Below are 25,604 nucleotides of genomic sequence, written 5' to 3'. Positions count from 1 at the left end.
ATTAAAGAATTCAAAATTTGTCTGTATAAAGCGATATAATTAAAAAAATTCAAACAGGCATTGACTAGTTCCAACATCTCAGTAGTGACACAACTGAGCATGCCCAGACTAGGAAACCTAAAGAGTGTCTTCCCTTTGTTGTTTTTTGGGAGGTGTTATAGTAAATGCCTTTGTTCGCAAGCCTGGAAATGTTGTTCGAAAAGCGGGAACCTGTTTTTGCAAAAGCCAGATTAATAAACAGGCGGACATTTTTATATATATATACGAAAATATATATATATATATATATATATATATATATATATATATATATATATATATATATATATATATATATATATATATTTTTTTTTTTTTGCCAAAAGTATAAATCAATACTTAGAACTATAACTATAGAACTTTTACTATGGGAAAAAACCCCAACATACAGTATCTCGCAAAAGTGAGTACACCCCTCACATTTTTGCAAATATTTTATTATATTTTTCATGTGACAATACTGAAGAAATTACACTTTGCTACAATGTAAAGTAGCCAGTGTACAGCTTGTATAACAGTGTAAATGTGCTGTCCCCTCAAAATAGCTCAACACACAGCCATTAATGGCTAAACCGCTGGCAACAAAAGTGAGTACACCCCTAAGTGAAAATGTCCAAATTGGGCCCAAAGTGTCAATATTTTGTGTGGCCACCATTATTTTTCAGCACTGCCTTAACCCTCTTGGGCATGGAGTTCACCAGGGAATCACAGGTTGCCACTGGAGACCTCTTCTACTCCTGGTGGATGTTAGAGACCTTGCGCTCCACCACCTTCCATTTGAGGATGCCCCACAGATGCTCAATAGGGTTTAGGTCTGGAGACATGCTTGGCCAGTCCATTACCTTTACCCTCAGCTTCTTTAGCAAGGCAGTGGTAGTCTTGGAGGTTTGTTTGGGGTCATTATGTTGGAATACTGCCCTGTAATGACGCTGAACATGTGCACTTAACTTCTTTGGTCGACAATGGCGAGGCCCGTTCTCTTAAACCGCTGTATGGTCTTGGCCACCGTGCTGCAGCTCAGTTTCAAGGTCTTGGCAATCTTCTTATAGCCTAGGCCATCTTTTCTTTTTTTTCAGATCCTCAGAAAGTTCTTTGCCATGAGGTGCCATGTTGAACTTCCAGTGACCAGTATGAGAACGTGAGAGTGATAACACCAAATTTAACACAACTGTTTCCCATTCACACCTGAGACCTTGTAACACAGAGTCGTATGACACCGGAAGGGAAAATTGATAATTGGGCCCAATTTGGACATTATCACTTAGGGGTGTACTCACTTTTGTTGCCACTGGTTTTTACATTATTGGCTGTGTGTTGAGTTATTTTGAGGGGACAGCATATTTACACTGTTATACAAGCTGTGCACTCACTACTTTACATTGTAGCAAAGTGTAATTTCTTCGGTGTTGTCACATGAAAAGATATAATAAAATATTTACAAAAATGTGAGGGGTGTACTCACTATTGTGAGATACTGTAGATATTCTAAGAACTCTTATTTCCTTTGTAATTTTATTTTGCATTTTTGTTTAGCTTCTTACACAATATTTTTAACTTTTCTTGTTTTTTTTAAAATAATGTTAATACCGTGTTTTTGGAGCATTTATTTTCTGCAGTATATATACTTATGTATGTACTGCCATGTGCCATGAGCATGCCCAGGGACTTGGACTTTTGAGATATATGAACTAAATGGTAGAAAAACTGCACTTGGTGCTTATCATGTCACACAATTTGATGTGTGTTGGTTATATGTATTCCAATACAAAGGATCATAATATTATTCCAAAAAATGTGATGTGTGTCCCATCATCATAAATACTAGGGTTGTCCCGATACCACTTTTTTAAGACCAAGTACAAGTATCGATACTTTTTTTCAAGTACTCGCTGATACCGATTATCGCTACTTAATTTTTTATGTCATGTGTCAGTATTTTTTTTTATTTTACAATTTAAAATTTTCAAAAATTTTTGTTGTTTTTTTACAATGCTTTCTTGGGGGGATGGATGTGTCAGTGTGTTTTTTATTTGAATATGTATTTTTTACAATTAATTATTTTTATTATTTATTGCCATTTTATTTTCTTAGCCCTTTTGGGGGGCTTTGGTGAGATATCAGAGGTCATAACAGACCACTGATATCTCACCTTTGAGACAGAGAAAGGCACTAAGGGCACAGATTCCCCAGTCCCTTTCTCAGCTGCACTGGAAATGAATGGACAGGAGACAGAGGCTCCTATCCATTCATAAACTGAAGCATCGTAAACATAGTTTACGATGCTCAGTCATATGAATGGACAGAGTCAGTGATCACTGACTCTTTTCATTCGAAAAAGGTAGGAGCCGGGTTTAGCGGCTCCTACCGCCGCTCTCCATCCTGACAGAGGGGGCGGAGGAGGACATGGAGGGGGACACAGAGCACAGAGGGGGGAAGCAGCAGCACGGTTGGGGGAGAGCAGAACAGAGGACAGCAGCGGCACGGAGGGGGAGAGCAGAACGGCAGTGGCACGGAGGGGGGACACAGAGCATGGAGGGGGAGAGCAGAATGGAGGACAGCGGTGGCACAGAGGGGGAGAGCAGAACAGCAGCAGCATGGAGGGGGAGAGCAGAACGGCAGCGGCACGGAGGGGGAGAGCAGAACGGCAGCGGCACGGAGGGGGAGAGCAGAACGGCAGTGGCACGGAGGGGGAGAGCAGAACGGCAGCGGCACGGAGGGGGAGAGCAGAACGGCAGCGGCACGGAGGGGGAGAGCAGAATGGCAGCGGCACGGAGGAGGAGAGCAGAACGGCAGCGGCACGGAGGAGAAGAGCAGAACGGCAGCGGCACAGAGGAGGAGAGCAGAACGGCAGCGGCACGGAGGTGGAGAGCAGAACGGCAGTGGTATGGAGGGGGGACACGGAGCATGGAGGGGGGAGAGCAGAATGGAGGACAGCAGCGGCACGGAGGGAGAGAGCAGAACGGATGGGGGAACTGGAGGAGGATACAGGGAAAGTCAGGTATCGGTAAAGTATCGGAGCATTTTCCCCGAGTACAAGTACTAGTATCGGGACAACCCACATAAAAAATGAAAAAACAAAAAACAAACAGAGGGTGGCACCACTATTCCACAGTGATACACCAATAGAGAAAAAATATAAATTCAAAAATCAATAAACATATTGTGCATAATGAGCAGCACCCCACTAAGGCTGTTTTGAAGTTTGTTTTGTGTGTTTGTTGTGTATTTGATTCTCAAAAGTGTGTTTTTGTTGACAAGGCTTCAATTTTGTGTGCATTTTTGGTGGGGGTGGGAGCCATAATCTCCCTCTGACATCAGCATGTGGCCGCTCGGCTCCTCCCGCAGAAGCCCTGTCTCGTAGCTGTAAAGCAGCCGCGAGTCATCTGACCAGCCTGAAGACAGATGTAAATATGTATTTAGAATGCTCGCTTTTTTAAATAACTTCCATACTGTGGAATTCCAGGCTCTAATATAGGGTCTGGCAGTGACAATTATTATATATTTTTTTTTAATAGCAGCAGGGGCAGAGATGGGGACAGAAAGAGGGAGCTGACAGGCAGGAAGGAGGGGGTAAGGGGGAGGGAGGATAGCAGAGGGGACAGCAGCGTATGACGGAGGGACGTACTCTAACCACGGTGGTCAGGGCTCAGTAGCCCTGGTTATCGTGGTCAGTATAGAGAGGGCATACAGGAAGTGGCAGGTTCAGGGAGTTTTTTTATATGTTTAGATGGAGAAGATTACACAGCACAAGCACTGTACTGTTTAATCTGCTTCAAGGGACCAGGATGTGTATTTTTTGGGGGGGGTTAACACACACTTTAAATAAAACCTCAAAAATACAACTTGCCTAATAATTTTGTACACAGTGTATATATGCAATTTGTAAAGAGCTGCACCAACTGATGGCCCTACATAAATACTGTATATTATTAATAAAGTGTGTGTACATATATATGTGTATATATATATATATATATATACACACACACACATATACATACACACACGCGGTCCCACCACAGTAGATATACTGTGGAGGGGTGGCATGAGCAGGAACAATCACGTACATATATGTCATGGTGACTACTGGGGCTAAGGGGGTCGCTGCATGTCTGCTGGGGTGTGCAGCATGCCCCTTGCAACTGCTGTGTCCACAGGATTGTGGCTCATTTTAAGCAGCCCTGGGATTATGGTATCATTATGCGATCACATGATCGCAATGTCTACAAGGCTGTTATGAATTAATCTGGTTTATAACAGCTTTGCTTCCTATACTGGTGAGCTGTGATTGGCCCACAACTGCCACATGGCACCTGGGCCTATCACAGCACTCTGTACCATGTTATTAGCTTTAGCCAATCGCATATCAGTAGCAGTGGTGGCCTGTCCATTAGGGGCGCCCGATCGCCGCCCCCGCTCACCTCTCCACCCCCTATATGCAGTGGATAGATTCATGCATAGCATGAATCTATCCATGGCCGCCGCCCTCTATTACATTAATCACAGCGGCCAGTTTTTTTTTTTAAGCACCTGATTAGAGCCATAGGCTCTAATAGGCTTCAAAATAGGGTGGGCTAGGGACGCTGAGGATGCATCCGAAGCCCGCCAGCCAATCGGGAATAGGATCTGGTACCTGTCGTCCTATTGGACGCCTTGCAAGGAGGAGAGAAGAGACACGTTTACGGGACACATCTTGCTGCTATTAACCCGCTGTCTGACCCACCACTAAGATGGGGGTAAGTGCCGGGCAGACAGAGGACTGGATCACCCGCTCTGGTGACCGGGTTGGGGGGGGGGTTGGGGTGGCTGTGTTCGTTTGTGACGCTGGCCGCGCACTCCCCCCAAACGTTGCGTATATGGGCGGGCGTAAGCCCGCCTAATTCAAATGTGGAGGATGTGGGCGTGTTTTATTTAAATTACTTGTGACCCCACGTAATTGACGTTTCTTACGAACGGCGCATGCGCCGTCCGTGAACGTTTCCAAGTGCGCATGCTCCAAATTACACCGCAAACTGTCAATGCTTTCGACGTGAACGTAACTTACGTACAGCCCTATTCGCGAACTTACGCAAACAACGTAAAGGCGCAACGGCGCAAGAGGCTTACGCCAGTCGGATCTTAGCAAAATTCCGGAATATCTTGTTTTCTGAATACAGGAAAAAGATACGCCGCCGCATCCTAGAAGTTACGTGGCGTATCAATAGATACGCCAGCGTAACTTCGTTCTGAATCCGGGCCACTGTCCCCAGTCAGGGTACCTAAACCTCACCACACCTGTCATATGCTGACGCATAAGAACATAGATCATTTTCTTTGGCTACGGGCTGGTTCACACCACAAAAATGTACTCCAGATGCATTTCTTCTGCACGGTTTTAATGTGCCTTTGACCCATTCCGGTGCGTTTTTGATGCATTTCCAGATGCATTCCAGATGCTTTATTTCCTTATTTTTTCCACTGCTTGGTGGGTTTTTTTTGCATTCCAATGCATTCTGGTGCATTTTTGATGCGTTTTACCATGTTGCAGTACAGTCCAGTGCAGGAAAAATGTTGCATGTTCTACTGGAACCCCCTGGAAATGACTGCACTGGTGTGATCTATGCCATTGGAAACCATATAACCTAGTGCTGCTAAACAGATGTGCTAACCACTAAGCCAATGTGCTGCCCATATCTTTAACTAGAATATATAGTAATACCATGAATTAAATATATATTTATAAGTAGATATTCTAATAAAATTTGAATTGGACATGACAAATAATTTGTGATATACTATGGATAATAAATGTTTATCGATATGTTTAACATTAGAAAAAAGTATGCATTACTCTAACATTTATTAAAGAAATGCATTTGTTTGTAGAACACTACAAAACAGGAAAGAAAATTAATATCTCTAGTGTCAAAAGTAGCCAAACAATAAATCACACTTGCCAATTGTTTCTTTTTACACACAGGGCTGGATTCACAAAGAGTTACGCCGGCGTATCAGTAGATACGCCGACGTAACTCGGAATCTAAGCCGTCGTAAGTTTAAGTGTATGCTCAAACTGAGATATACTTAAACCTAGCTAAGATACGATGGCCTGCACCGTCGTATCTTAGGGTGCAATTTTTCCGCTGGCCGTTAGGTGGCGCTTCCGTTGATTTCGGCGTAGAATATGAAAATGACTAGATACGCCGATTCACGAACGTACGCTTGCCCGTCACAGTAAAGATACGCCGTTTCCGTAAGAGGTAGCCGCATAAAGATAAAGCTGCCCCCTAGGTGGCGTAGCCAATGTTAAGTATGGCCGTTGTTCCCGCGTCGAAATTTGAAAATTTTACGTTGTTTGCGTAAGTCGTCCGTGAATGGGGCTGGACGCAATTTACGTTCACGTCGAAACCAATACGTCCTTGCGGCGTACTTTGGAGCAATGCACACTGGGATATGTACACGGACGGCGCATGCGCCGTTCGTAAAAAATGTCATTCACGTCGGGACACCAGTCATTTACATAAAACACGCCCCCCTCATCCTCATTTGAATTATGCGTGCTTACACCGGCCCCATTTGCGCTACGCCGCCATAAGTTAGGAGGCAAGTGCTTTGTGAATACAGCACTTGCCTCTCTGACTTAAGGCGGCGTATCGTAAATACGATATGCTACGCCGCCGTAAAAATGCGCCGATCTACGTGAATCCAGCACCAAACGGGATCTTGGATAAATCCTGCAGTTCTACACTCTCTAGGGACCACATTTAGTATTTTCTATTATGAAAAAGTAACTATACTGACTTGACATTTACTAATAAGCGTTCATCTATTTGATGGTGCTTCTCCGTTCTCCATGTCAAAGTCTTACTTGTTTCAATTAGGTGCAATTATAACATTTATTCCTTTGTCTTAGGCTAGTTTGACACTGGGGCGTCGCGGGCATTGGCAGTAAAGTGCCGCTATTTTGCAGCGATTTTTGAACGCTAGCGGGGCACTTTTAACCCCTGCTAGCAACTGAAAAAGGGTTAAAACCGCCCGCAAAAGGCCACTGCAGTGGCGCTTTGCCGTCGGTTCGGAGACGCTGCCCATTGATTTCAATGGGCAGGTTTTTTTTTTTACCGTCCTGCCAGCTTACCTTTCCAGTGTGAAAGCCCTCAGGCTTTCACACTGGAGAAAAAGGAGAGGCTTGTTCAGGGTGCTTTGCAGGGGCTAATTTTAGCACAATAGTGCCTGCAAAGCGCCTCAGTGTGAAAGTAGCCTTATTCTTAATTAAATTAACCTCATTGAGATGGCATCCTGTGTGCAATCAGTTGCTATTTATATTACACAACAATGGTGTCATGTTATCATAAAAACCACACTACTACGAATGTAGGATCTCAAATTCTGCTAAGGTACGGAAACAAGCAAAACACAAATTACTTACAGGCAAATGGTAAATAAATTATTGCTATACCTGAACGACTGCAATATGTCAATTATTCCTATGTACAGTAACAGACGTTCCCCTCTTCCACTGACAGCTGGAATACCTCCCATTCTATAACGGATGCAGTAGTTGTGAAAACAACAAGAAACATTCTGTATCAAAAAACAGGCGCAAAATCATAATAAAGTGCAATTATTATAATCAGAAAAACATGTAGGCAGACAAAAGATGCTACTATATCTTCAACCACACATTGCAGTCTCTATTAGCATATAACCAATTGGATCCGCTAACTAGAAAAGGCAAAAAAAAAAAAAAAGTTGCAGCTTTGGTTAAAATGAAAAACATAAGCTAAACATCTCTCAGGCTGAATTCATACATGAGCATTTCGTTTTCAGGCAGAAAGTTGTGCAAAATCGCAGCAAAAACGTACAGGTCAGAAGTTTACCAATGTAAAAAGCAGAAAAACGCCTGTAATCTGCTCAAAATGAAGCTCATGTACTTTTTTGAGCTTCAGGTGTTTTGCTTTAGGCTACAAAATGCTCAGATGTGCACAGGGGCCATTGCAGCCTCAAAGCAGATCAAGGCCTCTTGCACACTGCAGCTTGTTTTTTGTTACTGAGCTAAAATACAGCCCATTAATTGTAATGTGCCTATGCACACAGGCACGTAAACAAGAGCCATGCATTCTTCAGTAAAATAATAAAAAATGAAAAATATGCATTTTTAGTCAGTAATTTACACCTCATGTGCGCAAGTACGTGCCATTGCGCACACAATGTATGCAAATGTCCATTTACATATTGTGCAGAACAAAAACGCGAAAATGCGCACAAATACAAAAACGCTCAAACAGGAGCATTGTGTGCAAGAGGCCAAAGGGGTTTTCTAGAAATTTTAAAGCTTCAAAAGATAAAAAGGAACAAACCACCCAATGGCCTGATATAGTGCCCCTTTCCTGATTCAAACCTGTATGGCCCTATGTGAAACTGTAATTGTCCCACCCTGCCCTTGCTGAATCATGATTGAGTTAGATTTCACTTGCCACACCCAGACCTGTTGAATCAAGAAATTGCATAAATACAAGCACATAATAGATCTCAAAAAGGAGCACATCATGTTGTGAGCTAAAGAAATTCAAGAACAGAAGAAAATTACTCCAAGAGCACAAAACCAATTCAGCCAGGAGGTCATAAAAGAACACAGAACAAAATCTAAAGAACTGCAGGCCTCACTTGCCTCAGTTAAAGAATTTGCTACCCCAACACCTATATTCCTGATATGTGACTGCTGTACCATGTTCTTGTATGAGAAAATATCATGTTCTTTGTATTGCTTCCTTTATGTGAAATCCCTGGTGTTCCTGCCAGTCCCCTCGCTTTCCTATTAAAAACTGACCACACTAAGCATGATAGCACACCATGGTCAGTTCTCTAGCTGGGAACTCAACGTACTCTCCTCCAATGATCAGGCTTGTCCTGACACGGCCCCACTGCAAAGCCATTCACTGACAAGCTCAGTGTGTTGCGGATTCTCCTCCCTCCAGCTCTTATGCAGCTGAGAACAGAGGTAATGTGATCATTTATAAAAAAAAAAAAAAGATTAAAAAGGTATTTAGGATGTTTTTTGTTTAAATATCTATACACAAATGTTTTGCCTTTCACTTCTATTTTAAACTGAATAGGTTATTTTCCAAGGCGATTGTTTACAATCACTTTAAGGTAGGTGCTCATGATTGAACAATAATGCCGTGTATACACAACCGTTTTTCGGGTTGTAAAAAATTATGTTTTTAAGGGTCTAGAAAAAACAACGTTTTTTTCAACCCAATCATTGCACACGATCGTGAAAAAAAAAATGCTCTAGCAAAGCACGGTGACGTACAACACGTACGACGGCACTATAAAGGGGAAGTACCATTCGGATGGTGCCACCCTTGGGGCTGCTTTTGTTGATTTTGTGTTGGTAAAAGACGATTCACGCTTTTCAGTCTGTTACACCTCCATTACGAACGCTAGTTTTACCAGAACGAGCACTCCCATCTCATAACTTGCTTCTGAGCATGCACGTTTTTTTCACGTTGTTAAAGCCCACACACGACCATTTTTCACAACCTTAAAAACGACACTATTAAAAATGTCGTGAAAAAATAGAGCATGTTCGAAATTTTTAATGGCCATTTTTTAGATTGTGAAAAATGCTCTGGAGCCCACACACGATTGTTTTTAATGACATTAAAAAAAACGTCATTTTTTAGAACCCGAAAAATGGTCGTGTGTACACGGCATAAGGCTCTGTTTTGAACCGCATCTGATTGACATGTGAATGCAGCCGGTTTTCTATGGAGCTGGTTCACATATGTGCGGTGCAGCGACAATGCGAATTCGCTGAAAATTAAAAAAAAAGCCATGTGCATTTTTTAAACACTGCGTGCAGTTTAGATACGAATTCCAGGCTCATTGTCTTCTATGGGAACACATCTGAATCGCACATCAGATCAGTTTTTAACATGAATTCAATCTGAAAAAAGATAACAACATGGGGGTCCCCCAATCCAAGCATGGCGGCCTGCCGCTTAGCCATTTAACCACTTCAGCCTTGGACCATTTGGCTGCCAAATGACCGGGCCAATTTTTGGGATTCGGCACTGCGTTGCTTTAACTGACAATTGCACGGTCGTGCGATCAGGCTTCCAACAAATAGAGCTTTCTTTTGATGGTATTTGATCACCTCTATGGTTTTTATTTTTTGCGCTACAAACAAAAATAGATCGACAATTTTGAAAAAGAAGCAATATTTTGTACTATTTGCTATAATAAATATCCCCAATATTATTTTTTTTAAAAATCTATAATTTTTCTCCGTTTAGGCCGATATGTATTCTTGTAAGAAGTGAAAAAATGCGCATACCAAAAAAAACCTCTAAAACAGCAGCAAACTCAAAATGTTATACAACATAAAAAACTGATGATAAAAGGTGGGAGTTGCGCTAAAAATTATATATAAGTGACCATATAAAATAAAAATAAAAGGAGCTGTACTAGAGACAGCTCGTAAAGGTGACCAAAAGATCAACAAGTTAAGAGTCCCAATAAGTGTGCACATACAAAATTGGTAAAAATATTTGGTAAAAAAAAAATCTTGTTTCTAATAATAGTCCAAAAAATAAGAGATGAATCCAATTCTGTGGTTAGTGTTGGAACAATATCCGAGTGAAAACGTTCAGGCTAACCCTTACCAGAAGTATAGATCCCCAAGGATCAAAAAGAGCCATCCATGGTGTAGCCAAGAGAAGATCCAACATGGAACGGTGCAGGAGCTCTTACTTCAGTGGACTCGGCCCAGTAAAAAAGAGAACAAAAGAAAAAAATAGTGCAAAAACGTATGGTGAACAAACACTCAGACTAACTCCCGGTGGCTAATATTGACAGACACTGTGAAGTAAAGCTGGAGTACCACCACCATAAAGACACACTGACCCTTACCAGAACTAGGCGACCCTCAAGGGATCAATATTGCATGTCAGTGTGTTACGGTCAACAGCAGGGAGGCGTTTGTCAAGCAAGTCCTTTCAATCCAGAGATCAGATAGCCTCACACCACACCAATCATGGCCGAATATGTATTCTTCTACATATTTTTGGTAAAAAAAAAAATTTTTTTTTGCAATAAGCGTATATTAATTGGTTTGCACAAAAGTTATATCGTTTACAAAATAGGGGATAGTTTTATGGCATTTTTATTATAATTTTTTTTTTTTTACTAGTAATGGCGGCGATCTGCAATTTTTATCATGACTGCGACTTTATGGTGGACACGTTGGACATTTTTTGGACCTGTCATTTTTACAGCAATCAGTGCTATAAAATGCACTAATTACTGTGAAAATTACACTGGCAGTGAAGGGGTTAACCACTTGGTGGCACTAAAGGGGTTAAGTGTGTCCTAGGGAGTGATTCTAACTGTTATTTGGAGGAGCTACCAGGACATGTCAGCTATCACTGTTCCCGATCACAGGGATCAGTAGATCCCTGACATGTCACTAGGCAGAACAGGGGAATGCCTTGTTTACAAACCAAGGCATTGGAACCATGAGATCTGCTCTCTACCAGAAAATCCTGAAGGGGAATCTCCATCATCAGTTTGTGACCTCGAGCTCAAGTACAATTGGGTTATGCAGCAGGGGGTTTAGGGGGCAATCATATTTTCAAAGAGGGCAAGAAAGGATCGGACAGCTTTTTTATCCCCCTTAACCAGATAAGGTCCGTCTTATAGCATTTGTACTGCTACAGGTCAGAACCTCTGCTTTCGCTGTGATTGCACACAGCGGAAGCAGATCTGCGGGTGCATGGTACCCAATGTCGGCCGGCAACCCCTGGTCTTCTGGCAGAGAGAGAGAGAGAACAGCGATCTGCCTATCTAAACAAGGCACATCGCCGTCCTGACAGGCGAGAAGGGATGGAATTTGTGTACCTGCAATAAATTCTATCTCTTCCCCTAGTAAAAGCACCTCCCACAGTTCACATAAACACTGGCTAGGCACACAGTTAACTGTTTAATCGCCCCTGATGTTAATTTCATTACAGACAGTGTCATTAGTACAGTGACAATGCATTTTTTTTTAGCACTGATCACTGTATTAGTGTCACTGGTCCCCAAAAAGTGTCAGTGTCAGAATGTTCACCACAATATCGCAGTCTCGCTATAAGTCACTAATCACCGCCATTACTAGTGAAAAAATAAAAATAAATATCCCATAGTTTGTAAACGCTACAACTTTTGCGCAAATCAAACAATATGTGCTTATTGGGATTTTTTTTACCAAAAATATGGTAGCAGAATACATATTGGTCTACACTTTTGAAGACATTTGATGTTTTTAATTTTTTTTTATTGGATATGTTTTATAACAGAAAGTAAAAAAAACGTAGTCAGATTTACCGGTAACGGTATTTCTACGAGTCTTTCAGGACAGCACCTGGAGAGCGCGCAGCTCCACCCATTTTTCAAGGAAACACTGCAGTCAGTTTTCTTTATAGACCGGACACTTCCAACATGGCCTCAGTTGTTTTAGAGTACCTCCAGCCATGCTGAAATTAGATAAGCAAAACCGCAACAACACCACATTTTATAATAACATTTGTGTGGGTCATCGGTGCTGTCCTGAAAGACTCGTAGAAATACCGTTACCGGTGAGTCTAACTAAGGTTTTCTCACCTCGTCTTTCAGGGCAGCACCTGGAGATGATAAAAGAGTACTTACTCTAGGGTAGGACCACCGCCTGTAGGACTTTTCTGACAAATTACTGCTCTGATGCAGAGAGCAAATCCAACCTGTAGTGACGAGTAAAGGTGGAGAAGTTTGTCCACGTAGCCGCCTTGCAGATACATCCCGGAGAAGCCCCTGCCCGTTCCGCCCAGGACGCTGCTACTGCCCAGGTTGAATGGGCCCCTACTCCTGCAGGAAGATCTATCCCTGAAGCTTTATAGGCTTCACTGATGCCCATTCGTAGCCACCTACTTATGATGTATACTTTACGTGGGCCAGAGAACAGTATAAACAGTGAATTCGTTTTTCTGAATTTGCTTGTGAATTACATTATTACATCCAGGCTGTGAAAGGCTCTTTCCTTCGTGCCAGCTGGTGTAGGGCAGAAGGTTGGGAGAACATTTCCTGTGACCTGTGAAATACAGTTGAGACCTTTGGTAGAAATCCCGGGTCAGTTCTCAGCACGACCCGGTCCGGAAATATAGAAAAGAAAGGCTCGATAATGGACAGGGCTTGCAATTCGCTCACCCTCCTAGCTGAGGTGACTGCCACTAAAAGTTCTAATTTGAGCGACCAAAACTTGATTGTCACTTCCTCGGGATGCTCAAAGGGTCTTTTAGTCAGACCCTGTAATACCAGAGATGAGTCCTATTTTGGAAAAAATTGAAACGGTACTAGCCTAGCTCTGGTCAGTGCCTTCAATTATTTTTATAATAAGCGGATCGTGAGATAACTGTCTCTCCAGTAATACCGGTAGAGCGGCCACTTGAACTTTAGGGTTGTCAGAACATTTGGGGTTAAAAGAATACATATAAGATCGCACATTTTATATGTTTCATAGTGCTCCACATTGATATAAATGTTTAGTAGAGGAGACACCATTTTGTGTCTTAAGTTGAGTCACAGTTCTAAACCTGTGAATAAGGCTGTGTTACCAGAAGGACTTCATGTCTCACAGGGGGGTATATAAACCTTGTCTGTGCCATCTCCCAGGTCATATTTCTTTTGGGTTTGACGCTTATAAGATAAGAGAATGATGAGGAATTCTGGTTTCACATGTGAGATGAAAGGCCCTGCACAGCATGACACAACATAGTATTGTCTTTACATATTGAGGCAAAGGGGCTCATTCACAATCCCGGTGGAATTGTGTATTTTAAAAAAAAAAATTTCCTCTAGCATAAAATTAGGCATAGTAGCGCGAGCTACAGTATGTCTGTATTTATTTTTTTAGCCCCGTACTCACTGTTCAATCGTATATTGAAGATTCCGACTCCCCGCGGGGAATGGGCGTTCCTATCCAGAGGGAAGGTGATTGACGGCCGGCTGTGGCACGTCACGCTTCTCCGGAAATAGCCGAAATAGGACTTGGCTCTTCACGGCGCCTGCGCATAGTCTGTGCGCAGGCGCCATATAGCGCCGTGAAGAGCCGAGACCTACTCTGTCTGGCTGTCTTCGGGGAGCGTGACGTGCCAGAGCCGGCCGTCAATCACCTTCCCTCTGGATAGGAACGCCCATTCCCCGCGGGGAGTCGGAATCTTCAATATACGATTGGACAGTGAGTACGGGGCTAAAAAAATAAATACAGGCATACTGTAGCTCGCGCTACTATGCCTAATTTTATGCTAAAATTTTGTTATGGAGGGTGAACCACCGCTTTAAGTAGTATTGTTTCTTTGTAATGCCTTAACCACTTGACAACTGGGCACTTAAACCCACTTAATAACCAGACCAATTTTCAGCTTTCGTTGCTCTCACATTTTGAATGACAATAACTCAGTCATGCAACACTGTAACCAAATGAAATTTTTGTCCTTTTTTTCCCACAAATAGAGCTTTCTTTTGGTGGTATTTGATCACCTCTGCGGTTTTTATTTTTTTCGCTATAAATGAAAAAAGAACGAAAATTTTGTAAAAAAATGAATTTTTCTTCATTTCTATTATACAATTTTGCAAAAAATGAATTTTTCTTCATAAATTTTGCCTAAAATGTATACTGCTACATATCTTTGGTTAAAAAAAAAAATTGGATATTATTTAGTCTGGGTGAAAGTTATAGGGTCCACAAGCTATGGTACCAATTACTGAAAATTGATCAATTTGATCACATCTGATGTACTGACAGCCTCTCTCATTTCTTGAGACCCTAACATGCCAGAAAAGTACAAATACCCCCCAAATGACCCTTTTTTGGAAAGAAGACATTCCAAGGTATTTAGAAAGAGGCATTGTGAGTTTTTTGAAGTTGTCATTTTTTCCCACAATTCTTTGCAAATCAAGGTTTTTTTTTTTGTTTTTTTTTCCACAAAAGTTTCATATTAGCAGGTTATTTCTCACACACAGCATATGCATACCACAAATTACACCCCAAAACACATTCTGCTATTCCTCCCGAGTATGGCGATACCACACGTGTGCGACTTTTACACAGCGTGGCCACATACAGAGGCCCAACATGCAGGGAGCACCATCAGGCGTTCTGGAACACCCAGACCAATTCTAACATTTCTCTCCTACATGGAAAAATCATCATTTATTTGCTAGAAAATTACATAGAACCCCAAAACATTATATATGCTTTGTTAGCAAAGACCCTAGAGAATCCAATGGCGGTCGTTTTTTTATCGCACATGGTATTTGCACAGCAATTTTTCGAACGCATTTTTTTGGGAAATAAAACAGTTTTGTGCTTTTTAAAAAAAAATACATTAAAGTTAGCCCAATGTTTTTGCATAATATGAAAGATGAAGTTACGCCGAGTAAATAGATACCCAACATGTCACCCTTCAATATTGCACACGCCTGTGGAATGGCGCCAATCTTTGCTACTTAAAAATCCCCATAGGTGACGTTTTAAATGTTTTTACTGGTTACATGTTTTTAGTTGGAGAAGAGGTCTAGGGCCAAAATGATTGCTCTCGCTCTAACGTTCGCAGCGATACCTCACATGTGTGGTTTGAACACCATTTTCATATGTGGGCGGGACTTACGTGCATGTTCGCTTCTGTATACGAGCACGCGGGAACAGGGGCGGTTTAATTTTTTTTTTTTTTGTTCATTTTACTTTATTTATTTTAGTTTGACACGTTTTTCCCCAAAAATAAATGTTTTGATTACTTTTATTCCTATTACAAGGAATGTAAACATCCCTTGTAATAGGAATATAGCATGACAGGTCCTCTTTACAGTGAGATATGGGGTCAATAAGACCCCACATTTTACCTCTAAGCTGGGAAGCCTGAAAAAAAAAAAAAAACGATCCTGGCTTCGATCGCAGCGGTGAGTCGGAAGAAGCACCGGAGGGCGAAGGGAGTGGGGACGTCCCCTTTTGCCTCCCGTAAGAACGATCAAGAGGCGGAACAGCCGCCATGATCGTTCTTATGGTGTAGGGAATCGCCGGCTGAAAAAAATGATATCTGAACGATGCCTGTAGCTGCAGGCATCATTTAGATATCCCTGCACAAAGTCAAGGACCTCATATGACGTGGGCGGGAAGTGATTAAAACGCATTTTTTCCCCAGAGTATTTATTGGCTATTGCAGAGTATTGGCCGGGGTATTGCAAAGTATTGGCCGGGTATTGCAGAGTATTGCGCAAGGGGTATTGCAAAGTATTGGCCGGGTATTGCAGAGTATTGCGTGGGGGGTATTGCAGAGTATTGCGTGGGGGGTGTTGCAGAGTATTGCGTGGGGGGTGTTGCAGAGTATTGCGTGGGGGGTATTGCAGAGTATTGCGTGGGGGGTATTGCAGAGTATTGGTGCGGGGGTATTGCAGAGTATTGGTGCGGGGGTATTGCAGAGTATTGTGCGGGGGTATTGCAGAGTATTGTGCGGGGGTATTGCAGAGTATTGTGCAGGGGTATTGCAGAGTATTGTGCGGGGGGTACTGCAGAGTATTGTGCGGGGGTACTGCAGAGTATTGCGCAAGGGGTACTGCAGAGTATTGCGCAAGGGGTACTGCAGAGTACTGGCAGGGGGTATTGCAGAGTATTGCGTGGGGGTATTGCAGAGTATTGCGCGGGGGTATTGCAGAGTATTGCGTGGGGGTGTTGCAGAGTATTGCGCGGGGGTATTGCAGAGTATTGCGCGAGGGTATTGCAGAGTATTGCGCAGAGTATTGCGCAGGGGGTACTGCAGAGTATTGGGCAGGGGGTATTGCAGAGTATTGCGCGGGGGTATTGCAGAGTATTGCGCGGGGGTATTGCAGAGTATTGCGCAGGGGGTATTGCAGAGTATTGCGCAGGGGGTATTGCAGAGTATTGCGCAGGGGGTATTGCAGAGTATTGCGCAGGGGGTATTGCAGAGTATTGCGCAGGGGGTATTGCAGAGTATTGCGCAGGGGGTATTGCAGAGTATTGCACAGTGGGTATTGCAGAGTATTGCGCAGGGAAGGAAGAGTATTGCAGGGGGGTTAATGCAGAGTATTGCACAGGGAAGGAAGAGTATTGCAGGGGTTAATGCAGAGTATTGCACAGGGAAGGAAGAGTATTGCAGGGGTTAATGCAGAGTATTGCACAGGGAAGGAAGAGTATTGCAGGGGGTTAATGCAGAGTATTGCACAGGGAAGGAAGAGTATTGCAGGGGTTAATGCAGAGTATTGCACAAGGAAGGAAGAGTATTGCATGGGGTTAATGCAGAGTATTGCACAGGGAAGGAAGAGTATTGCAGGGGTTAATGCAGAGTATTGCACAGGGAAGGAAGAGTATTGCAGGGGTTATTGCAGAGTATTGCACAGGGAAGGAAGAGTATTGCAGGGGTTAATGCAGAGTATTGCACAGGGAAGGAAGAGTATTGCAGGGGTTAATGCAGAGTATTGCACAGGGAAGGAAGAGTATTGCAGGGGTTATTGAAGAGTATTGCACAGGGAAGGAAGAGTATTGCAGGGGTTAATGCAGAGTATTGCACAGGGAAGGAAGAGTATTGCAGGGGTTAATGCAGAGTATTGCACAAGGAAGGAAGAGTATTGCAGGGGTTATTGCAGAGTATTGCACAGGGAAGGAAGAGTATTGCAGGGGTTAATGCAGAGTATTGCACAGGGAAGGAAGAGTATTGCAGGGGTTATTGAAGAGTATTGCACAGGGAAGGAAGAGTATTGCAGGGGTTAATGCAGGGATGGCTGAGCAGGGATGGATGGATCTGTGACTGCAATAGTCACAGATCCATCCCACAGTGCTGCTGCCATCCGCGCTCTCCTCTCACACTGTACCGATCGGTACAGCGAGAGGAGGGACGCCGGTTTGTTTACATGTGATCACTCCGTCATTGGACGGAGCGATCACGTGGTGAACGGCCGCTATCAGCGGCAATTCACCGTGATCCGTGATGCGCCGGGTCCAGTCACGGAAATTCCCGTGTGCGCGCCCCAGGGGGCGCGCGGGAGCGCGATTCTGGGAGGACGTTACATAACGTCCACCCCCAGTTAAGCAACCACCTTGTCGCCATTATTTGACGGCGGCTGGTGGTTAAGTGGTTAACAATATATGTGTATTGGTAATTCATATATTATAACCTGTTAAGCACATATATATATATATATATATATATAGTATTATCCTTACAAATGTGAGATCACTTGGCATTGAGAATCTATATTTGGGAAGCAAAAGGGTTCTCCTTGAAAAGTACACTTCAAAGGTTTTCACTTGTCTTAAGAATTAAACAGATGTATGAACTAATGATATGTAAACATTCCGAGTCCACAATTCACTAGAAGTGCCAGGATGTCTGACAATTGTTTGACAAACAGGACAACTTATGGGGGTTTTTATAGGCCCAAGTCACAGGGGGTCGTAAGTCATGATTAACTCTGAATGACCCTAAAATTAGGAATTATTCCTTAGACACCACTGCCCCCTACAGGTTAATATCGGCATGGTTCAAGATGGTCACCCACCAAAACATATTGTCATGTGACATCGCCAGTCATGAGGGAAATACACACCCACTTCTTTGGGGAGATAAAAAGTGATTACACAAGACAGGAGGGAGCTAAAAAAAAAAGCTTGGGGGGAGAGAGATGGCAAGGCTGATGGGAGCTGATCTCTGGAGGGCTGATGGCTGGAAGCTGCTCTGATCTCTGAAGGAAGCTGGAAGGCAGACATTGACCGCAGACATGTAGCAATGGTTCAAAGAGAGTCTTTCATTAGGACTTTCCCTTCTCAAGCAGAACTCTTACATACTTACATACCTTTTTGGTAATTTGGAGATTTTCACATACACACAACTAAAACCATTCAAATATACTTGGCAAATATAATTTGGGAGTTGGTTATGTCTAACTGCAATATGAGATAATTGTATTCCAAACATTAAAGACGCATTACATTTGTCTTTGAAAGGCTAAGTGCCAATGATGGTAAATCGGTTTTAGAGTGATGAGGTATGTGAAATATATTCTCTCTAAATTTAAAATAAGCTTGTGTACAAAATAACATTTGTTATGTACACGTATATAATAAGTAGTAGCAAGAGATCTGTTTGATATCGAGAAGAAATAACACAAGGTCAAATTAAGAGCTAAAAGGTTTTAAATACGCCAGAATGATTTAAAAAAAGAGCTATGAATATACCTTGTCATATAACATAGATATTATCTGAAAATTCAACCATTGTTCATATCTGATTGTAGAAGCATACCAATTATTTGTTGTAACACGAATTGTACCTGATTTTAGTTTTTGCACTTTACCTTTAGTTAATAAAAAATATATATTTTTTAAATATCCAGTTGTGTCGCTTGTCCTCAAAATAGCACGGATAAAAGAATTTTGATATCTTGTATTGTAGGAAAATTGTATCTCACCCAAAGCACAGATTTACATATTTTCATAAATACAATATTTTATAGTTCAGAATAAACATTCTGACGGTATATGTAGGCTATGCCGAGATACGTCAATGGTTCGGACAGGGTGTCAGTTATTATTATTATTATTATACAGGATTTATATAGCGCCAACAGTTTGCGCAGCGCTTTAGATCAGGGAAGACAGTACAGTTACAATACATTTCAATACAGGAAGGATCAGAGGGCCCTGTTCATTAGAGCTTACAGTCTTGAAGGGAGGGTCAAGTGGAACAAAGGGTAGTAGCTGTGGGGGGGGGGTGATCAGATGGACAAAATGAAAATACAGTTTTGTTAGGTGTGGGTAGGATAGGCTTCTCTGAAGAGGAGGGTTTTCAGGGATCCTCTAAAAGCTAATAGAGAAGGAGATAGACGGACAGATTGGGGTAATGAGTTCCAAAGGCTTGGAGAGGTTCTGGAAAAGTCCTGGAGATGAGCATGGGAGGAGGTGACGAGAGAGCTAGAGAGCAGGAGGTCTTGAGAAGAATGAAGAGAATGATTAGGTTGGTATTTAGAGACTATGTCAGTGATGTAGCTGGGGGCAGAGTTGTGGATGGCTTTGTAGGTAGTGGTTAGTATTTTGAATTTAATTTGTTGGGTGAGCAGAAGCCAGTGGAGGGATTGACAGAGAGGAGTAGCAGAGACAGAGCGGTTGGTAAGGTGGGTGAGTCTGGCAGCAGCATTCATGATGGACTGAAGGGGGGATAGAGTATGCCGAGGCAAGCCAATGAGGAGGGAGTTGCAGTAATTGAGGCGAGAGATGACCAGGGAGTGAATTAGGAGTTTTGTTGTGTCATTGGTTAGAAAGGGGCGTATTTTGGAAATGTTGTGGAGTTTGAGGTGGCAAGATTTGGACAGTGATTGGACATGGGGCTTGAAGGAAAGTTCAGACTCCAGGACTACTCCTAGGACCTTGGCATGTGGGGATGGGCTTATGGTTGTGCAATCAATATTGACAGAGAGATCAGGGGAAGAGGCACGTGGGGGGAGGAAAAATTCTAAGTTTGGTTTTGGATAGATTGAGTTTGAGGAAGTGGTGTGACATCCAAACTGATATATCTGATAATAAATTAGTGATACCTGAGGAGAATGAAGGGGCGAGTTGATGGGCAGAGAAATAGATTTGAGTATCGTCAGCGTAAAGATGGTATTGGAAGCCGTGGGAGGCTATAAGCCAGGGATCCTCAAACTACGGCCCTCCAGCTGTTGCGGAACTACACATCCCATGAGGCATTGTAAAACTCTGACATTCACAGACATGACTAGGCATGATGGGAATTGTAGTTCCTGAACAACTGGAGGGCCATAGTTTGAAGACCCATGCTATAAGCTGACCCAGGGAGGAGGTGTAGATTAAAAATAGGAGGGGTCCAAGAACAGAACCTTGGGGGACCCCAACAGAGAAAGGAAGAGGAGAGGAGGAAGTAGAATTGTAAGTAACGCTAAAGTGTGGTTGGATAAGTAGGTAGAGAACCAGCAAAGAGTACAGTCTCCAAAGACTGTACTCCAAAGGTGTGGAGTTTTTTGAGGAGGAGTGGGTGGTCAACTGTATCAAAGGCAGCAGAGAGGTCCAGGAGTAGTACAGAATAGTGTCCCTTAGTTTTGGCCGTTAGTATATCGTTTGTTAGTTTTAGGAGAGCAGTTTCTATGGAATGTTGAGGACGAAATCCACACTGAAGGGGATCAAGAAGGTTATTGTCAGTAAGGTGGACGCTCAGTCGGTTGTAGACTAGACGTTCAAGGAGTGGAATGGAGAAAGGAGTTATTCTAACATGGAAATAACTTCCTTTGGTGAAAAAAACTTTACTTGCACACCAGGAATTGAAACATTTCCATGTTTTTTTTTTGAAAATGTATTTTTATTGAACATTTCCATGTTTTAAAGTAAATTGCTCTAGTGACCCTTTTTTCGGCTGTCTAGCAGTGTTGAAACTAACTTATTAGACAAGCACTTACTTTTTAGGATTTGCTCCTCAGTAACCAGGCAGCTAATCTGTGACGCTCGATATTGAGATGTTGAAGGGGCCCCTGGGTTAGAAGGTTTCTCTGTAACAGAAGAAACCAGTGGGGCTCCACAGCCACCTTCTGTATGGTTGAAAACCATGCCCTTTTGGGCCAGAATGGAGCTACTAAGATCATGGCTGTAGATTCCCTCTGCAGCTTATTGAGTACCAATGGAATCATGTGAAAGGGGGGAAAAGCATAGCACAAGCGGAAGGTCCATGGTTGAGCTAATGCGTCTAGTCCCTCCGGTTGATCTCGCCGGTTCAGGGAGAAATAAATCTCTACCTTTGTATTGGAGTGGGGGGAAACCAGGTCTATTTGGGGAGTTCCCCATCTTCCTGCTATTCTCTGGAATGCTCTGCAACTTGATTCAGATCCCCTTTTAGGTGTACCGATGTCAGGGATGCTAGATTGGCTTCTGCCCAGGAGATAATCTGGAGGGCTGAGGACAAGCAACACTATGGTTCTCGTGCCTCCCTGTCTTGTTATATAAGCAACTGCTGTGGCGTTGTCGGACATCACCTGTATGTAATGACCTAGAACTTGGTCCCTGAAAGCCCATAGTCCCAGGAGAATGGCCCTCAACTCTGTCCAATTGGAGGATCTTCTGGCCTCTCTGGTTTTCAATTCTACTTGGGCCATCTGTCCATCCAGATGGGCACCCCAACCCCAGAAGCTTGCGTCTGTTGTCAGTCTTCTCTCTATAGGAAATGCCCATAGTAGACCTTTGTTCAAATTTTCCTGCCTCCTCCACCACCACCGTTTTCTCTGAAATTGAGGGGGCATCTTGATCAATTTCCCCAGAGACTCTCCATAGGACCAATTCCTGAGGATTGCCTGTTGGAGCTCTCTTGCATGGAGATGTGTCCATTGTACTGCTGGTATTGCTGCAGTGAGGAGGCTTATGCCACGTACACACGACCATTTTTCGCGATGTAAAAATATTTTTTTAATGCCATTAAAAACGACCGTGTGTGGGCTCCCAGACGACGTCAACATATGACGAAACGCGTAGGTGTGGCCTGCCTCCTGACGTCATCACACTCCTCGGAACAGACTGACACAGGAGAAGGAACGAGAGGGGACGCCGAGACCCGCTGTGCACACCGCATGTGTTATATACCGATTGGGCGTATATTACATCAACTTTCCTGCAAGTGCATTACCACTATTTTTATTAAAACCTCTGTTGCAGTCTACACTATGGTTTTTCTTTTGTCTTTTACCGGAGATCCTCATCAGTGCCTGATTGAACCAGCTCCAGCCATAGAGTCTTATTGGGAGACTTTAAACATACCATATGCTTGGTCTGACCGCCAGTTTGTGGTCTTAGGGCCTAATCCACAAAAACCTGGCGCAACGTAATTTTTCCCATTTAAGTTACACCGCCGCAAAATCTCTACCTAAGTGCCCGATCCACAAAGCACTTACCTAGAAATTTTGAGCGGTGTAACTTAAATCCGTCCGGCGCAAGGCGTTCCTAATTTAATGGGGCGATGCTCCCGACATCATTTTCCCGATGTGCTTTGCGCGGTTTTACGTTGCGCTGGGTTTTAAGAATCGCGACGGGCGTAAAAAAAAAAACGAGTTGCGGCGGCAAAAAAAAAAAAGACAGCGATGAGGGATAGAAGGGTCTACTTTTACAAGGTGTAAACAGTTTAGGCCTTGTAAAAGCAGCCCTAATATTGCGACGGCAAACTAATACTTACGGAGAAAAAACGAAGCTTAAAAGCTTTGTGGATCTCCGTAAGTGCTAATTTGCATACCCGACGCTGGATTTCGACGAGAAATGCCCCCATCGGCGGCTGCGGTACTGCATCCTAAGATCCGACAGTGTAAGTCCCTTACACATGTCGGATCTTCTGCCTATCTATGTGAAACTGATTCTGTGGATCAGTTCCATAGATAGAAACAGGGATACGACGGCGTATCAGTAGATACGCCGGTGTATCCCTTTTGTGGATCAGGCCCTTAGTTTCTGGTAAGGAGACTGCATCTCTCTCACTTTGGTGCTTACTTGGTGGAAGAAGGTTTAATTCCTGTTATTACATCACCCATTATAAGAAGAATCTGGATTTCTTATTCCTATTTCACGTGGGTCTGTTTTATGGACTTTTTAACCCCTATTTGTGCTCATGTCACATTCTTTGAATTTTATTTATTTTGCTATTCACAGAGTGTCAGTCACTTATTATGTTTTCATTAACCATTCATCATTTGTCTTAATCACGTTTAGTTTGTGGTTTTTCAATTTGTCTTTACTTATTACTATATTCAATAGTTTTGTATTTTTGGTATCATTACCAAATTTTCACGCAATTGTTTTTGCGCCGTGACTCGTTCTTTAACACATTTTTGGAAATTGTATCTACATTTTTTTGGTACTGGCAGCATTTACACATTTTTTTTGTTTAGCGCAGTGTTTTCTCCCATTTTTTCCAGTCCCCTTTCGGAAGGTGCTTAATAGCTCTCCTGGTTGAGTAGCAGCTGTACCTGAGGATGTTTCCTCTTTAACCAGATCTGCTATACAAGTCCTACATGCTTTGGGCCATGATTCCCTAAGCGTGTTCTTGCAAGATGGACATTTCCTCTTAGGAGGAGGGGAGCAATGTTTGCCCTTTTCTTTGGCTTTAGCCTGAAATACACCAACACAATTCCCTTTTTTAAAACATATTTAAACATACAATAAAATAAATGATAAGCGCCTTTAAATCTTAAAAAGTATTTTACCAGCTGCCAAAAAAGAAGTGCTAACCCTTTAGCTCTTGCATTTGTAATTACAGCTTTCCTAGCGAGTCCCCCCACTGAGTCACTATACTCCCTAGTACAGGTTTCCAAGGAGAGTGGTGCAGGCTCACTTCCTACCCCCCAGGGGAGTAAGAGAGGGACAACAAATACAAGAGCCCAGCTTACCTGGGCCTGGCTGGTGTTACTGGCTCCTTCTTTTGCCACTGCCGCTTGTTCCTCTTCCATACTGCCGAGGCTGTTATTGGTGTCCGGCTGTACTTTTATTTGTTTTTCCCTGGTCCTTTTCGCCGCTGCGAGGACCAGAAATTACTCCAGCTTGAGGCCGCCTTCTCCCCCTGCGCTCCAATGGCCAGAACCGGAAGCTGCGTCGCACCGCCGGAAGTTCTGCCCCAGCCAGAAATTAAGCACTAGTTACCCGGAACCCGGAAAGCATGGAGGCCGAAAATCATTGAAGACGCAGCACTTACCGCTGTGAAGCCTGTCATCCCTCCTTCCAGCCCGCGGCCGCCGGTCTGATGAGAGCGGAACCTCCCGCAGCCTGAACCCTCGCTGGGTATGAAGGGGAGAAGGCACCGAAGTATCCTCCTCCCGTAAGGGGAGATGCTGGGCTGGCCTGCATGAACAAAAATTACAAACAGGTATGGCTCATACTATCCCCACCTGGAGAGAGCGTAGCACACCCTTGGGTTCCCTGCAGCGCTTCCATCATGGCATAGGAAACACTACAACTGAGGCCATGGTGGAAGTGTCTGGTCTATAAAGAAAACTGGGAAAATGGGTGGAGTTGCTCTCTCTAGGTGCTGTCCTGAAAGACGAGGTTAGAAATATTTTTTTTTAAGTTGGTCTTTTTTGGTTTATAGTGTAAAAACACAGAGGTGATCAAATACCACCAAAAGAAAGCTTTGCATGACCACACAATTGTCAGTTAAATTAACGCAGTGTCGTACAAAAAAATTGCATTTTTATAACAGCTTACCTGTAAAATCCCTTTCTTGGAGTACATTACGGGACACAGAGCAGCTATAGTAATTACTATGTGGGTTATACACAACCTAGGTGAATGGACACTGGCACACTCAAAAGACAGGAAGTCCCCCTCTATATAACCCCTCCCATACAGGGAGTACCTCAGTTTTTGTAGCAAAGCAATACATATATCCCAAAAAACGGATGGGGAGGGACCTCTGTGTCCCATGATGTACTCCAAGAAAAAAGGATTTTATAGGTAAGCTGTTATAAAAAATCCTATTTTCTTTATCGTACATCATGGAACACAGAGCAGCCATAGTGATTAC

General features: G+C 43.1%; 1 protein-coding gene across 4 annotated transcripts in view; it reads right to left on the bottom strand.

Moving 5' to 3' along the window:
- Nucleotides 1–25,604, bottom strand: part of PIP5K1C (phosphatidylinositol-4-phosphate 5-kinase type 1 gamma) — a 486,720-nt gene that overhangs the window by 204,475 nt on the left and 256,641 nt on the right. For 3 of the 4 annotated variants that reach the window (XM_040322302.1, XM_040322309.1, XM_040322316.1), the window contains one exon: nt 7,475–7,558. The exons of the other annotated variant lie outside the window; for it this stretch is intronic. In XM_040322302.1, the coding sequence (XP_040178236.1) occupies nt 7,475–7,558 (84 nt within the window). The remainder of the gene's footprint in view (nt 1–7,474; nt 7,559–25,604) is intronic. 4 annotated transcript variants of the gene reach the window in all.

This window comes from Rana temporaria, chromosome 1 (genome assembly GCF_905171775.1).
Source record: "Rana temporaria chromosome 1, aRanTem1.1, whole genome shotgun sequence".
Lineage (NCBI taxonomy): Eukaryota > Metazoa > Chordata > Amphibia > Anura > Ranidae > Rana > Rana temporaria.
The sequence above is the reverse complement of the archived record's forward strand: the minus strand, read 5'-3'. Positions and strand labels throughout refer to the sequence as shown.